The sequence below is a fragment of the Pempheris klunzingeri genome, chromosome 6, assembly GCF_042242105.1.
Source record: "Pempheris klunzingeri isolate RE-2024b chromosome 6, fPemKlu1.hap1, whole genome shotgun sequence".
NCBI lineage: Eukaryota > Metazoa > Chordata > Actinopteri > Acropomatiformes > Pempheridae > Pempheris > Pempheris klunzingeri.
Genome location: NC_092017.1, coordinates 11,839,328 through 11,857,232, shown reverse-complemented (window position 1 = coordinate 11,857,232; position 17,905 = coordinate 11,839,328). Strand labels below are relative to the sequence as shown.

General features: G+C 42.8%; 1 protein-coding gene across 1 annotated transcript in view; it reads right to left on the bottom strand.

The window, feature by feature from the left end:
- The window catches only part of sema6bb (sema domain, transmembrane domain (TM), and cytoplasmic domain, (semaphorin) 6Bb), a 112,557-nt gene that overhangs the window by 29,867 nt on the left and 64,785 nt on the right, over positions 1 to 17,905 (bottom strand). The window contains exons 6-12 of the mRNA XM_070831971.1: positions 11,999 to 12,097; positions 10,401 to 10,491; positions 9,738 to 9,857; positions 8,974 to 9,062; positions 7,952 to 8,169; positions 1,543 to 1,674; positions 885 to 1,034 (exon numbers count right to left, since the gene is read on the bottom strand). Coding sequence (XP_070688072.1) covers positions 885 to 1,034; positions 1,543 to 1,674; positions 7,952 to 8,169; positions 8,974 to 9,062; positions 9,738 to 9,857; positions 10,401 to 10,491; positions 11,999 to 12,097 — 899 coding nt within the window. The remainder of the gene's footprint in view (positions 1 to 884; positions 1,035 to 1,542; positions 1,675 to 7,951; positions 8,170 to 8,973; positions 9,063 to 9,737; positions 9,858 to 10,400; positions 10,492 to 11,998; positions 12,098 to 17,905) is intronic.

Genomic DNA, 17,905 nt, shown 5'->3' with positions numbered 1-17,905 from the left:
TATATTTCTTCTTGATGTGTATATTCCTTCTGATGTATATATTCCTTCTTCTAGTGTTATTGCTTTTTTCCTTATTGTGTATTTATCTAATTTAACTGTGCTATATTTGTTGTAGGCGCTCCTGTAATGACACAATTTGTAATGATACAGTAGCATATGAGCAGACTTTACAGCATGAATTGTTTGAAAACTAAAATTCTCTGGAGAACCTTCTTCTTTTTATAGAAATTATGCTGATGTACTACTAATTTGTTTTGCCAAATATGTGTTGAGGAAAAAACGTAATTGCTGCCTGGATTATGTTGTGTGGTAATATTTCTTTGCTCTCAAGCGCAAAGTTTTTGTGCCAAATGGAAGTCATGTGGAGGTGCCAGGGTGTCATACAAAGCACACCCAAAGAGTGTACATGGAGTTTTACATCGGTGAACAAGGTTTGCATCCTCATGTCCCATGTGTCGTTAGGTCTGGGCAACAAAGGCACTTTGGTCAATGCTGGGATAAGATCAGGGTTTTAGTTGAACATTAACAAAGTAAACACTAATCTTGTCCTTTGAGTCACTTTTGACTTTTTCAATATCTAATTAAGACGACAGTCTCTCCCTAACCTTAAGCAAGTGCTCTGCTACCTACAAATAACAAAAAAAAAAAGAATTATGCTTTAGTTGCTATGAATGAATATTGTGTTGTAGGAAGAGTCAAGGATGTTTTGCAAATACAGAAAGTTTTCTATGAAAAATGTGCAATGTGCTCATTAAAAACAATTCCTCATTACGTTAATATGAAACATGATTCAAGTGGTGCTACAATCCTTCCATGACATACTGCAGGAGCATATACACATAATTTCTAGGATACAGGGTTGGTATTGGTATGGTCAGTCTCACCTGACCATGGTCCTGACAATCCAGGGTCTTTGTCCGAGTGACGGAACGGCTTCATCCATCAGAGGATGGGTCTTGACGAAGTTGAGCATCTCGTCGGGAAACGAATTTGAGGAATTAAACCTGGAACCTTGAACAGCACAGCCACCGGGTCTACGGACAAGTTTCAGAATACATTTAGCAGACAGTACAGAGGCAAAGTGACATACTCTTTTTTTGAGTACTCCAGGCCTCAGTAAAGATAGAGTTAAATAATTAGGTAGTCAAACTTGATATTGAAGTATTTGGCAAGTGATGGTTAAATGGGGTGAAGAGATGCCTTTAGATAGGTGGGGAACAAGATGTATTCTTGCGAAAAATCAATTTCTCACCTCTAAGTGACTTTCAGTTTGCAAAGGCTGCTGTGCAGTATGTGTAATCAGTTTGGTTTCACCTTGCAACTAAAACTTTTGAAAAAAATGCCCACGAGCAGCATCTACATGAGCGATGAAACAATAAATACACTGCTTTTATTTCCTTTTGTTATGAAATCAGCTGCAAACACACCCTTACAGAGCAGTGTCATTGCTGAATTGAATACAGGTTGTTGAAAATGCTGTTTTCATCTTATAGTTCTGACAACCTGAGCACAGGTGCTTAAACTAATTCTAGCCATCTGCACCTTGGCTTTGGGATGACTTCATCTGGAACAGGCGTCCAAATAGACTCTGGTGATTTCTGCTCCTTGAACCTCCCATCAAACACCGCTGCCAGCTGCTCCATGTCAAAGACGCACACTGCCGACCCTGGAATACTAGGGAGACAGAGACAGAGACGGAGACAGGGAGGTGGGACAGAGGCAGATTGAGAGAGAGACTGTCAACCGATAAAATATTTTGAACTGATATGAAACGACTGTCACTCCAGCGTTGAGTGGGCTTCACTTTCGACAGGGGTGTCGTAAGAATAAGTGACGGAAAACGAAAAGATAAGGTAGATAATACCCAGACTGAAAAATAGACTGTGAAAAAAGAAAGAAGTTAGAATACGGAAAGCCAATTGTGAGTGTGAGAAAGGGACAGGCACCCAGCGAAGATGACAAATTGGATTTGGGCTGTTCATTTTTTGACATTCAATGCTTGAACACAAGGGAAATTGTTACTGAGACGGAAAGAAAGACAGGATAAGATAGACGCTCCTCCTCAGGCGAAGAATAGATATGCAGTGGATGCAATAGCAAGATTAGACCCATGAAAAGATCTTGGCTGGAATTCCTGGACTATAAAACGAAATAGGAAATGAGTCACTGACTATTCTGCCTTTCAAAGAGGGGGAGAAAGATTCTCATAAACCCAACAACACATTCCAGTAAAAAGCCCAGCACACCGGGCTTGGAGGCTGCTTAACTATTTGTGAACCCTGCAACAGGGATCAGAACATCTGCTCCAAGAAGTGTCCACAGCCCACACACACACACACACACACACACACACACACACACACACACACATTCACACAAAGTTAGACTACTTCTACTCTGAGTCTGATGATACATTTCTGTGCTTTGGCTGAAGACAGCACTAAAAAGACAGAAAAATAAAGAGAGCCATGTCAGGATTAGATAAAGAATGAGTTTTTGAAAAAACATCCCGTGCTTTCGGTAGAGACTCAGCTCTCTGCTCTGAATGTGTCCTCGTCAGTGACTAATGCTGTGCGTGGTGCGATAGCTGGTGACTAAGTGCTAATATCTTAGTGATACACACACACACACACACACACACACACACATACAGAAAAAACCTGAGAGACTGAGTCACCTGCAACCTGCCGCTCCATAAATCCCACACATGCCCCATCTGCCTCTTGCCTTCTTTCTCTTTTATTGTCTTAAAAAATAAAACACCAATTGGTGATTTGAGAGTCTGCCCCTGTGATTCTGCAGTAGTGACTCTGAGTTTCTGTTGAGTGGCCTCTTGAAAGCCACAGAAGGGTTTGTTTGGGAAGTCAGCGTCTGGAGGCTGGATTTTGGTTGTAGCAGGGAGCCGTGATCTCCCGATGTGCCATTTGATCAGGTCTCGCCGTCTCCCTCTGTACTTATCATTCATAGGCAGGGATGTGACTCGACCCCGGTCAGTGTGGCGGAGCTGCAGGCGTGTCGGTGGACTGTATGCCGTCTCTCTCTGGACCAAAGGCACCAGATGTTATGTGTGACATGACTGCCAGCTCTGCACCGGTGCCAGCTTGGCTTCCTTTCTCTACCTTCCTCCCACACCTCCACCCTCCCCAGCCTCCCTCTTTCTCACACACTGGAGGTCAGTGGGTTTGCCCCATGTAGGGCTGTGTGTCGAAAAGAAGTGAGCAAAAAGGCCTCAGGCTGTTTTTCTCTCTTGAATTTTCTTAATTATTCTCATTTGCACTCTGCAGCAGTCTCTCCTGTTTTTGTTTCTTTTTCCATGTGTGTTGTTTTCTTTTGTGCACAAATTTAACTTTGTTTGTATACTGCCAATTTTTGCCCGTTCGTCTCTCTCTCTCTCTCTGTCCATTGGCATTTGTCCTTCCTTCATTCTTTCTCCTTGACGGCGGGTTGAGTGACAGGCTGTCCAGGATGGATGCATAGGGTGTCCATTCGAGAGGCCTGCTCTGGAGTCTAAAGTACTTCCTCATTGTTTAACAAGCTCACTGACAGCTTGGAATAACACGGCCCTCACGGACAGATGATGCCTTGTAGGAAAAGACGAGGAAGAGGAGAAGACAGTCGGAGTCAGAGGAAGTTCTTATGTCAATGCTTTAATAAAGGGTCTAACTCTGATGAATTGTACAGACTTGAAATGTTCCACACTCATCATAAATATGAAGTATAGAGGCCATGTGAAATATGGTACCAATTAACCACATGGGGGGAAATATAATTTCCCTTCAAATGTTTAGAAATGTAAAGGTCAAAAATCCCACACGCTGATTCTCTGTATAATACAAACCTGCCAACTGGACAATTTACAGAATGTCTTCTATTTTTTTCATACAATTTTCATAATTTGACCATTCTTTTCAAGCCTTTTGTTTCGTTGATTAACTAGGGCTTGATTTGCACCAAACTTGGTATGGAGCCAGAGGGGTTTCTCAAATTAACTTTACTGAATTTTTTTTTTTTTAGCAAAATCAGGTAAATTGTTTGTATTGAACTTTGGCAAAGACTTGTGTGTTGCCAAGACATTACAAGTTCAATATAGCCCTTACACCTGTGTGGTAAATATAAAGCTGCTGCGAGGAGATTGTTATCTTAGCTTAGTCCAAAGACTTGAAGCAGATGAGAACAGCTAGCAAATGTAAAATGAATTTAATTACCAGCGGCTCACTAACTAACTGATCATTACATCCTTGTCGAAAACTCTACAAAACTTGCGGTTAAACATGTGATTATCTGCTGTCCTGTCCCTTGGCAGGGAGCAGTGACTTGCTTGCTATGATTAAAACTATATTACGAAAAGTTTCATTTTATCCTTAATTATGAGACTCTTTATACGTCCTGAACTTCTACCCTTTATCTTCAGTTTTAATATTATTCAGACATCCTTTTGCTTTCATTTATTCTACCATAAACCTCTCACCTGGGCTCCTCTTTTATATTCAACCCACCTAATTGTCATACTTTTCCTTGACCTTTCCACATCGGGTCCCTGTGGGGATTCTCTTCTCTCCCTAAGTTGACTATCCACGCCCATGTGGACCAGTGAACACCTCTGTAACAACTCTGTATTTTCTTAGGACATGGCTCTGCTGTCAACTACATGTGGTGTTCCTTTCCCATACACATTTCTCAAGCTCTAGCTAGATACCTAACTATGTATTCCCCAGCCTTCTCTACTTGTGCCGGCCCGGGGGGAAAAGCTTGCACATCTGTGCATCCTCCCGTGTCACACTTCTCCTGGCACCGCAAACCTGTTCTCCTCCTGCTCCTTGTCCTCCTCATTTCCCCTCCTCTGCTGTGTTTTCCCACAGGGACATCCTGCTGTCTGACCCTGTCACATGGGATTCTTTACAAGCAAAACCAAACACTCCCACTCTCAGGATGCACCAGATTTATTTTACTTTGCATGGGATGTTTTCCTTGCATTCCTGTGCGGCTCCATTAAGCCTAATGAGCCCACGTCAGTCTGCTCCAGCAGCAATAGACATTTTCAGCTGCCAAAACAATAGCTGAGAAATAATAAGAATTGTTTGTTTCCAGTTCAGTCCAGTGCAGCATGAGGACAGTTTACAGTCCATTTGACAACATGCTGCTGTTCTTTTGACATATACCTATTGAGTTGAGTTTCCAAGTGTGGCAGAAAGCACCCTTTAGCCTCCTTTTCTCCAGACACCAGTGGTCTCATATTCTTATATTCTCATATTATCTCTCTTTTCAGTTTCCTATTGTTCCCTATGCCTTTTTGACCTCTTGGGCACGAGGAGCATGTGTGCAGGAGGTGTTCAGTAGGAAATCCGAGCTCTTCTCTCATCTTTCTTTGAAAGAAAGGGTCTAGAGCTTCAGAGGTGGATGCACAAAAGAAATGACAACTGGAGGTTGATTTTATACTCTAGAAGTAGAGACTGGACAATCCTACTAACTTCAAACCAGTTGAGGAGCTGGCGTGTGGCTGTAAAATTATCCCAGGAGTGTGCGGCCACAGGAGGAGATGAGTAACTTCAGAGTGTTTAAGGGAGACTCCAGGAGGGCCCAGTAAAACCTCAGCTTCATCCAGTTATTCCCATACAACAGTCCCATATATGCTGCACAGGGCCGAATGGTGGGAGAGAATAGCTATTCCTCCAATCCCAGGTCGTGCTTCATGCTGTTTTCACTGCACGCTGCCAGCCAAAGCAATTTGTCTGGCAAGCACTTAGCCAGTGTGGCGCGGTGGGCCACACGGGGCCAGTGGGAGTTTTGCAGCTCACCTCACACATTCTCTTTTTCTCTTTGTGCTCATTTTCGTCCATCACACATGTCCTTATCCATCCATCTAAACCTCCCTCTCTCGCTCTCTCTTGGCTGGCAGTTATTTAAAATAGGACCTGGTGGCAGTTTACCCAAGCCGGGGTATGTGTGTTCAGCTGGTTCTCCTCTGTGGCATGCTGTAAATGCTGTTATCTGGGAACCATTGTAAGAGTGTGTGTGTGTGTGTGTGTGAAGCATCCATCTGTCTGAGCAGACAGTGGCCCCTTCTCACAACGTAGCCCCTCCAAACACGCAGATAAGATGCAGCTGATGAAACAGTTTTAGATCTCAGAGAGCGAGGGATGCACGTGTTGTCCATTATTGACTTCCTCGTCCTTGAGTTTCACATCCATCTCTCCCCCTCTTGTTGCCCCCTTTATTCTCCTCTGTGTCTTTTCTCCTTTCGCATTTACTTACTCATTGTCTCTCTTTTTTTCTCCCCCTCTTTTTCTCCTGACTCTTACTGGGAGGTCTGTAGCCCACTGCTTTGAGACACTGTCCTGCAACTTGTATAGAGCTTGTTTTTTACATGCTAAAAAACAAGAGATGGTGTTATAGTGGGTCCACTAACAGGTGTTATACAGCAGGCTGCGTTTAAACGAGAGACTGTATTGATTCCAGACCAGAATCAAATAGCAGGTAGTTTCAAGTATTTGATATGTTTGTGTCAATGTGCTTGCGCTATCAGACACAGTAAGTGGTGTCAGGACCAATCAGATAGTGTAAGATGAGTGTGCCATCATAGAAAAAGTATACAGAGTTCTTGTCTATGATCTGAGCCACTTAGACTGCAATATGCTGTAGCAATGCCAAGTGTGCAGAGCATGTTTGAACATGCATACTACCATGTCGCTCCTAATAAGTAAAATCATGTTTTTCTTATTAATCCTGAAAAAAATGGTGCCTTTAACAAAACACAATAACTGCAACTTATCAGAAAAGTGAGATAGGAACAGTTTTGTTTAGTCACATTTACAATATCCCACTGGCAGTTTTCTCACTTGTTTTCGGAAAATTTAAGACTCAACACTAGATTGCATCACTGTCAGTGACAGTGTCTGTCTAATCTAGAGACTAATTCATATTTCATGCATCAAAAGGATCAGGGAGATACTGTAAATATTTTGTCACATTCCTTCCTTCTCTCTGTTGTTCAATTTCTCTGGTTTTCTGTTTGTGTTGTCTTTGGCTCTGCAAATACCCTCAGTCTCCAATAATCCCCCATTTACCAGGCAGCATCTCTCCTCTGCTCCCCTCCCCTCTCACCTTTTTTCAATTTAATCTTGTCTTTCAACAAATCACCCTTTTTGTCCTCAATGAAAGTATTCCATGTGTTTTAAATTACTCTGTACCCCACAATCTTGACCTTTGTAGCTCCACACAGTCACTCTCATTTCTCTGGAGCTTTGTCTGGCTCGTGGGAAGCCTTGCTCTTTCTGACTTCATAGGTGAAGGAACCAACTATGGCGGTCCACTAAATTGTCAATGTGAGCCGTGTGAGCGCTGTTTCACACTGGGTGTCTATCTCGGTCTCCATAGGAAGTATGTCAAGTCTGTGTCTTTCTTAAAAAAATACTCTCAGTATGACTGAAACAGCCTTTTCTTTTTCCAGAGAGGACACAGATTGAAATCCCTCCACTTCAGCCCTCAATGTCACAAATGTGCGCGCGCACACACACACACACACACACACACACACACACACACACACATAAACCTTCCTATTTGAGGGCGTATATGTTCATCTAGAGCGGTGATTCCCAATCAGCATTTGAACTTGCCTGGGGCTATGTGGAAAGATTAGTCATAATCAGTATAGTAGTAATCTAGAAAAAAGAGAAATTACAATTTAAATTAAAAAAACATATATTTTGATTCAGCTAGAACACCTGAAAACTATGTGTTGAGAGTGATTGCAAGCTAATGAACAGAGAGGTTGAGATGGTTAAAGTAATGGTTAATAGTTAAAATAGATGGTGGTGTTTATCTTGGGGTAAAACTGTCAAAAAAAGACTGGGAGCCAATGATCTTTGTGTGCACATTTTTGAGAGAGAAAGGCATATTTGTGTGTTCTGTAGCCCGTTCACAGGTATATACTAGTACGCCTATGGTGTACCTGTTAGCTGGTGTGGAGAACACCCCCAGGATTATGTCCCTGCCGTGCATCCTGATGATGGGGCTGGTGGAGTGGAGCAGGTTAAAGTAGAAGTGGGAATCACCGGGGACGGAGCAGTTCAGACGGGCCTTCAGGAACGACGTCCACTGCTTCTCCAGGACGCGCTGAGACCCACCTTGATCGCGTTTACACACCCGCGCCACACGTGACACCACCACCTGTTAGGCACAGAGAAGCGGATGTAGGTGTAGAAAATGACTGAAAAATACATTTGCAACATACTGACAAGCACATCTGTGTAGGCACAGCTCATGTATAACTCCAACGATAAGCTGGGGAGTTAGGAAATACTAGAAAATTGTTTGGGTTTCATCTTCAAAAAGGCATATTCAAAAGCTCTTTTCAACTCAAGGATGATCTCCGCAAAGTCATTTGCATGCTATTTGCAATGCGGAAACCCTGTTTTGACAGATCATTGTTTTATAATGGTAAATTTAATATCAATTATTCATGAAAATGTCAGTGCATCTCAAAATTGCCTCTTTGAACACCCTCATCCACACAACGACGATGCTGTTTAAGTATCCATTTACTCTGCTCTCTGTAAACATGTCAAAGCCACAGACCTTGTGCAAGCACCTCTCCCCAAATGTGAATTGCTAATTTATTAGAGAAGCAGATTTCCAGATTTTTCTCAGCTGCGGTAAGGGTAGGAAATATAAAAAAACAGGCTTTTTTCAGGTTAATACAGACATGAGTTGTTTGCTCAGTCCATGATTTGTTGGATTAGATATGCAGACAAACAAATACAAGGATGAAAGGTCAGTGTAGCTGTGGGAAACGAATTGATATTGACATTCCAATAATAGCAGCAGAGAGATATTAGACCAGCATCTCCCTTTCATGATGTTGCATTTTAACGACACATTCGCATATTCCTCTGCAGTCCTTTTAAAAGATGATCTGAATAGACCAGCAGCTCCTCTGTGTGAGTTCAGCGGCAAAGAAGGATATGTTCATACCTTCTCCAGGTAATTGAACTCCATGGCTATCTCTCTGAAGAAGAAGTAGATGTGAGGTCCCCACTCCACTGCACTGACAAAATATGGCTCTATTTTGTGAAAAAGAAAAGAGAGCGAGAGAAAAGAGGGGAGAAATATATAGGAGAGGTGCGTGGAGAGAAAGGGTTTAATGAGATATAGATGGACCATGAGAAAGCACACAGCAGACATTGTCTCTATTTGCAAATGCATCATTCACTCCCCCAACACCGGAGTAACATGAGGGCAGTGAGAAAGACGCACAGGCCATGCTTAATTTCATTACATGGTGAAAAGGGATTTCACACCAAACAAGAGGCGCATTATGAATCCCTGATGTTTCTGAGAACTCGGTTTCATGCATTTTGCCGCTATTACACCCGGGACTGTCTACAACCTGTGTGTCTTATTGTGTATTTTTTACTGTTCCATTGTCATTGTTAGGTTTGGCCATGATGTGGATCATCCAAACTCTGTCAAGGAGCAGTACATTTGACAGCTTCGTGTCCAGTGACCTGAACATGGAGCTGTCAGGCTGCTGACTCAGCCTTCTGCTACAAACACATTTATTGATCCTGTGTGCTCCTAAGTGATGCGGATGCCCACTCAAAACATCAGGCTGTGATGCAGCATCAACGGCACGATGCTGACGAGAAGACGCACTTAACAAAGTTGCATACGTGCATCTACACTTGCTGAAACACAAATATACAGAAGCACTCATACACACACATGTCTGTAGGTACCTCTGAACCACTTTGAGTCGTGCTTGACAGTGCGCAGAGCGGGAATGTCCCCAAGGCTACGATAGATCACTGCATCAATGGCCAGGAAGTCTGTCACTGTGGCTGTAAACAGATTCCCCTCTGACACACACACACACACACACAAACACACGCACAGAAACACTGGTGGGTTGGACAGCCTGTCAAAGCAACAACATAACCGCAAACAATAAAGCTGGTGTAAATGTTGCCATATAATGAAAGTCCTGCATCATAAACATGGCATGAGTGACCACTCAGCAGTGTAATTGCAGTACCATAATTGCTGCACTCAACACAAAAAACACCATTTTGCTTCTTGTTAATACCAGATAATGGGATGATGGCTGAACAGTAATGGCTCCCTACAGTTCCAGCCATAGAACACTTTTGAATTTGATTATAGTGAAGTGTTTCAATCTGATGAAGTAAACAAAGGAGATGAGTGAAACTGCTCAGATTTGCCGAGCTGGCAGCATGTGGCACACTCAAGGGTCAAAAGTCTCTTTCACGCAGGAGCAATGATATTCTTCGACAATATTCATCTGTGTGATCACTAGAGTCACAGAAACTACATCTGTGACAGCTCAGAGAGCTATGTGATCCACATGCAGGTGGGGAAGTAAAGCAAAAGATGCATCTTACCTGCAAACAGAGCTACATTAGCGTGTTTGGGGTCGTAGGGGCATCTCGCCATACCGCTGACCGTGTCTCCTACCATCTCCAGAGTGTCTCCCTGTTAAACACACACACACACACACACACACGGACACACACATGCACGCATCAATCAGCAAACTCCAAACAATATGAATGAATCTTCCAGCAGCATCATGAAAACAAGCAGCAAAGAGAACGGCAATTAGAGAGTGTTATCATAGGTGCAAACTAATGATTCACTGGTGGCAATTAGGCACAGCAGCACAAATAAGACAGTCGCATTCTCCTGCAGAAGTAAAGCAGACACGCTCACACATACAGACACACCAGGGCCCTTGCACCCACATAAAGTCATGCACAAGTTTCAACCCCTTTCTCACAAACATACATGTATACACAGTAAAATCTCTCTTTTGCATCTCTCTCTCTCTCTCTCTCTCTCTCTCTCTCTCTGTTACACAGCCGGAAAAGAAAAGCAAACTATTTCAGCAACACAGTCTAATTCTCAACCAGGGCTGAAAATGAAATAATTTATGAGGTGTCATTTCATTAAAAACTAGCTATAAATAAAACAGCAGCTAGCATCACTAACTAGTCCCCAGAGAAACAGACAGCCTATCAGGCAGAGACAGGTGTGTTACACACTGTTGTAGAATGTCATTAGTGGCTGACAGATAATGGTCCAGGTACATCTCAGTGTTCCACTGTTGCGCTATGCTTGAAATGTAAGAGACCGAAAATAACACTTATCAGAAAAATCCTTTGATAGTGAAAGGATTTTTTTCTCTCACTTTCTCCAACTCAACTGCCTTCATCCTTCATTTAATATTCCTGCAGAATGATGTGAAATCAGCCGAGCTGAAGATTAATATTTATGTGTAGTTTCTCTTCCACAAGTCTGAAATCGTCACTGTAATTGAGCGAGACAGCGATTGGTTGGGAAGTGGAGCACATTCAGCTGCGTGGCGCAGGATTCAGGTGAGTTGCTGCCGAATGGGTACAAAGCTTCAGTGGAAGAAATATTCAGAATACACTGTGTGTAATTGTTTGAATCAGCTCAGTCAACACTTACACTTGTAGCTTGAACCCTGGCGTCTCTTACATTCTGCCTCCAGCTGGGGAATTGCTTTGCTTTCTTAACACTAGCAAAAGAAATCACACCAGGCAAACAAGTCACGTCTCCAGCCTTAGTCGCTGAATACCCTCCTCTTCCTCGTCTCCCCTCTTTGTGTTCTTCTTGATTATACGTCTCTGACTTTCAATGATAACAAGCTCGGCAGACCACAAAGTTTAACCACCGAGAAATAACAACTGTTGTATCTCAATGAAACAAGGCACTGGAACTGCCAGACAACAAGGATAAATAAGTCCTGGGGAGAAAGTCAACACCGCCTCGAGTGCTGAACAAACAACTTTAATCAAGCTGTAAATGTTCACCTGAACAAGCGTAATAAAGCGAAGCCTCTGTGTAGGAACATATAGATGAGGCACTTATCACTGACGTCAAACCATTCACTGTTATTGCAGGATTAGGACAGATACAGCTGTAACGATATGTGTGACCATGTTTAGTCTTCACTTACAGTATAGTTGGCACATAATGGGTTGAAGGCGTTGGTCCCACACACAAACAGGCCTCCTTGTCTGCTGAGCAGCACCTTCATGAAATTACGGCATTCATCCTGTAGGAAAGAGAGAAATAAAGAGAGGGAGAGCTTAAAAAGCAGGAGGGCTGAAACTGAGGAAGAGAAAGGGAAATAATGGAGTGAATAGAGGAAAAACTGGGTTTATTTTCCACAGACTTGACTATCCAAACAGCTCTGTGAAATGAAGCTTTTCAGTTGCCTGATGTGTGGAATTATCACACCATTAATGCTGTCAATCATATTGATACAGCCTGAACATAGCCTGCAGAGACTTTAAGTGTCTATCCTCTTCACACGTGCCAACACACACACGCACACACTCACACAGACATGCACACACACACACACACACACACACAGATCTGCTGTTGACTGACAGTCGGTAATCCAAACCAGCCGCAGGATTTTAAAACAAGCAGCAGATTTAAAGCTAATTTCTCAACTGTGAGGCGTCAAACTACATGAAGCCTGCTTAATGACTAAATAAACCCAAGTCGCAGTTTCATTCTTCCCTGCATATACTTTGAAATGAGAAGCCGTGTAAGCACCACATGACTTAATAGCTGGTTGCCCCACAGTGCCAAAAAGTAATAAATGTTGGTGTAGTGAAACTGAGAAAAATGACTTTAATCGTTTAGTTAATCTCCTGCCTCCACAAAAGTATAGTGTGCTTAAAGTAGAAGTGACTTGACTCATGCAACCTCTAATTGAACACACTGCTGTACCTACGGCACTGGTCCCAAAACTTGTACCTAACTATTTCAGCCATTTTTAGCCAATACTTCTCACTGAGTAACATATAAAAATAGAGGAAAAAAGAAAAGAAAGATAGAAAAATATGGACACTTTGCACATAAACACTGGGGTTTGTATATTATATATATATCAAGGGAGTGGCTCCTGTTTTGGCTTATGACCACTTTAAAATGAAGCATTATCTGCAAGTAATCTCTCACCACAGGTTCTGGCCTTAGCGTGGGCCTGAGCTGTGAGCAGTTCAATTTAGAGAGTTATTTTTTTCTGCCCGGGTTGTTTGATTTATAGAATTTCACAGCAGAAGAGGTGAAGTCATTCAGGATTTAAGAAGAAGAAAAAATGTAGTAGAATATAAACATACTCCGTCCAGGATAGGCAACAGAAAGGTTTTTTATTCTTTCCTTTATCATCTTGTGATAGCTCCATCGGAGCTATCTTAAGTGGTCCTGATCCCCAGTTTGGGAACCACTACACACATGACTACAAACAATGGATATTAAACCTTAATTCCAGTCATGGCCTTTGATTGTAAAAGCCAAAGCGCACAGACAGTACCGTTTAACTTTCCAAGGCCGAGTCCATCACATGTGTGTGTAAAGTGAGCGGTAATATAAGGCATAACTCTGGAGAGCAGCCGCCAGCAGCCCCCTCCCCAAACTACCAGATGGGGTCTCCTTCAAGACCACTACCCGCACTGATGTCATCGGAAAGTTGAAGTTGGGCTGCAGCAGAAGCCGTGGTGGTGATAGGAGGTATGTCAAATGACAGCCTGTTCGTGTCTGTGGTTGTTAGTGTGAGAGTGTGTGGAAGAGATCAGAGGGAAAACAGTGATATGAGAGATGGGTGAGTGTTATTCCAGATGCTCCACCCTACACCTCTCTACTCCTCCACCTTCCCACTTCACTCCCTGCAGAGTTCTCGTTTTTCAACAGCAAAAAAAACAGGAAAGGAGGAAGTGTTTTCATGTGTGAGTGTAAAAAGTGTGTGTGTGTGTGTGTGTCAAGTGCGGGGTGTACATTTCTAATGGCGCAGCACTGTGCGACAAATTGAGGAGCGGCTGTGACAATATTTGTGTGTGTCACTCCCCCACATACAGCATGTGTTCATGTGTGCCTGGTGCATACATCTGTGTGTGTATCTGCATATCACGGCACAGATGCATGCTCATGTGCGAGAATCATTTGCATGCTGTTTGTCGGTGGGGTTGCAGTCTGTCAGCTTGGTCAGAGCTGTAATCACAAAGCCAGATGAAGCACTCGTAATAACAACCCAGTCCCACTGCCAGCATCTCGGAGAGGGGAGTAAATACTTAGAGGAGCCAAACCACTGCACAAATGTGCACATTTGGCAGTGCTTGTACACACAAAATGAAACATTACATGACTACAGGACAAAAACAATTGCTGGATCCTTCGTAATATTTTATTTACTGAGTTTTGATTGCCATTTGCACTTTAGAGACATTGTCAAAATTCATCCTCTGCTGCATACATCCTTTTCATTAACCCATATTCATCTATTCAAGGAAGCAATTTGGCACTTCCAGGTATGGGTTTTTTTCGTGATTCAAAGCCCAATTCAGTCAGCAGGATTAGGGTTTTACTATGGTTTCCACATTAAAAAACTAAACCAATTACAAAGGATAAAGTAGTGAATCACTGAATTAAACAATTATATAGACATTCAAATGCTGTACATCCTGGTGCCTCCTTCTTTTCCCCTCTCCCCCCTCCCCTCTCTGCTCCCTGGGCAGAATCCAGACAAAACGCCACCTGTGCTGGCTGGCAAGCCTTCCCGAGACTCAGACGACTGCAGCCCTCCTCCTCCTCTTCCTCCATCTCCTCCTCCTCCTGCTCCTCTTACTGACAGCGGCAGAGCAGCCTGGGCTCTGAAAAATTAATCTGCAGCGCAGATGAATTACACCGGAGCACGCGTCTGATTGCAAATATGGACATAGTTGTCAATGGAAAGGAGATTTAAAGAAGAACTAGAAACGAGTGTGGAAAGATAGGGCGAGGTGTCTGTGACCGAGTATGCATATGTGAATCTGCATTTACTTAAAGTACCAATGATGCTATGCAAGAAGCAGGTTTTTAATCAGTCTCTTGCACTTAAGGCAGATGTTTCCCTGCAGATGTTGACCGTGAAAGCGTTTTCCTCGCCTCCTCTCAGCACAGACACGGACAGACCAAAAGTCTTCATATACATATCAATAAGAGTGATCACACACACACACACACACACACACACAGTCAGGGGATCAACAACAAGTTCTCTGTAGCTACAACACATCTGCTCAAAACAACCTGCAGCAGTCAGACACCATTAAAACTGAGGGGGCTCCACCTTCTGCATCTGCTTTCCATCTATTGTCCAGAACTCAGCCTTTTGTCTGAGATGATAAACAACTTTCACTTAACCAAAACCTGAGTTCAATGTTTGTTCTAATGATGAGGCTTTATCCAAAAATCTAAACGAACGTGGGTTTTACCTTGGGCTACAATTAGCATTCCCCTGTTTAATCGAACCAAAATGCAAAACAAGTTAATATGTCATAAAAACGTCTGCTCATTTTCAGTTTTAGGAGCAACCACAGTATTTTTCATACTCTCATAAAATATAAGAAGTTATCATGATGACCTGGTTTACTAATGTTCGTATAATAGAAGCCATCTAAGGCAGTACATCAGGGGGGTCGTACTTAGCAGGCTGCTCCTCTAAATCTCCAAAGTTTCCATTACATGCCTGGCTGGTCCCCTGATGTTAGCGACCAGAGAGAGGAGAGGATTGCTCTGCCAAGAGCTGCCATTGAGCCAGAACCCCCCACCACACGCACACACACACACACACACACACACACACTGTATGCACAATACACACACACACACACACACTGTATGCACAATACACACTCACTTATACAAAGGTTTGGAGAGCTGTCCTCTCCACTCATTAACAACAGGCTTGTCATTTCCAGAAAATTCCCTGATGCACAATTTTGACTAAAAACAGTAACTTTCCATGACAGGAAAACTGTGTGTGTGAGTGATGTGTGTATGCTTGTGTGCATGTGGGTGGAAGATAAATTAACAGCGGTACCAAATTAGCAGCGATGTGCTGTTCTGAGTGCTGTGGTCTTACTCAGCATGTTAAAGCTAATCCGCGTCCCTCTGCAACCCTTCTTCCCTGTTTGATGGTAATTCTGACTGAACCCACCACAGGCCACAAACAAACATCAGGCACCAGAGGGAAGGAGAGCGGGAGGGAAAGTGAGATAATAGAGATAGGAGGAAAAAAGAAAGAGAAAACTAGAGATTTTTTTCCAGGCCAGTCAGCCATGTGGCAGCTTCAGCGGTGGAGCTGACCTACAGCAAGACCTACAGGTCGAGGGGTCAGCTGAGCTCCAGTCCCTGGGTGAAACAGACATACACACACACACACACACACACACACACCAGACATTCAATCCTTGACCACAACACTTAACCTGAATCACCCCTGGACAGCTCTCTGTCGGACTACCTGCTGAGAAAATGGTGGCAAGTTGTCAAATTGTGATTAATACATGTGATACTCCCAGTAGGAAAACTGCTTTTTTGGGAATATATGGACAAAAGCAGCTCAGCACACTTAAGCTCAAAGCAAGTAATTACTAAACTTTCATCAGGGCACATGTTTTGACTAAAGCTCATTATGACATCAAATTTGTGATTTGTCATGCAAGTGCACCTGGGCAATGCAGTTCACAGTTGTACATCCCCAGTTCCAAATACTTACTATACCTAATAATTGCAGATTATCACAAAAACTGATGATAAATCGATACAGAATGACAAAATAATGGACATCAAAATCGAAAGTAATTAAGGGAATGAAATACTGCGCAAACATCATACATTTGTTTTGTGCAACATATGCTGTGATATTAGTTGAGTAACTGAAAACTCGGCTTCATTATTATTACATTGTTGGATCTAACTGTGCTGAGCCTTCTTTTATCCACATGTGATGTTTTTGGCAGTCTTGCAAATTAGCATTGTGTTGTAAGTCTGGGATTAGTCTCAAAAGTATTAATTTTCTGGGAATATAACAATAGGCTGCTGTGACAAGAGAGATACAATAACGGTTGAACTTGACTGAATCTTGAAGAAGTGGCAAAGACTTCAATAAGATATTTTATACATGCATGTATAAAGCATTAATGAGATAAAAAGGACCATTGCTACAAGGGCTGAAAGTGACTCCACATGTGGTATTTCAAATTGATTAATTTGGGAACCAAAATAAAAGGCTGTGAAACTGAATCTTCTCTGTCCAGCCCTGAGAAGGCATTTGAGTTGGACGATTGAAAATACGCAGCTCCTTAGACAGCACGATCAGCTCAATATTGATCAAACAATCTCACTAAGTGCTGCTCATAACGATGCCCAACTGCTCTTTAAAAGCGGTCTGTATGGAATTGTCTTTGTTTGCATGTTCGTGCCACCCTGCCATGGCCTGATGTGTTGGCACAGAGCCACCTCAGGGGAACATCTCACCCTCCATCTCTTACTCTCTTTTGCATTCATGAGGAGAGAAATGGAAGGAGAGAAAGGAAGGGGGGGGGGGACGATAGAGAGAGCGACATGAAAAGGGCAAACACAGGAGCGATAAGAGACAGCAGAAAGCAAAGGACAAAGGAAAATATGACGGGAGAATGCAGTGTGAGTGACAGCGAGGCCAACTGTTGCATTCAATAACAATCGTTTGGTCAACACGGGAGAAGAAAAAAGGCGAAAGAATTAGGATATTGAATTTTCAGCCTAATTAGGGAGAATACTATGTCCTTTGTGATCAACCAAGCAGAAACATTTAATTACAAAACCAATTACGAGTTGGTGAATGTGTCACATCTGACACAACCAACCCCCAAGCAGAACAGGACATTTCCAGGAGGTGAAGTGGAGGAGAGAAACAGAGGAAGGAAGGAGATAGAGGGTGATGGAGACGCAGAGAAAATTACAGTTTGACAGACGTGTTTCTTGAGATTGTCTTTGTAATTGTGTTAATGTATGCATGGGAGAGAGAAGCAAAGAGAGAGAACATTTA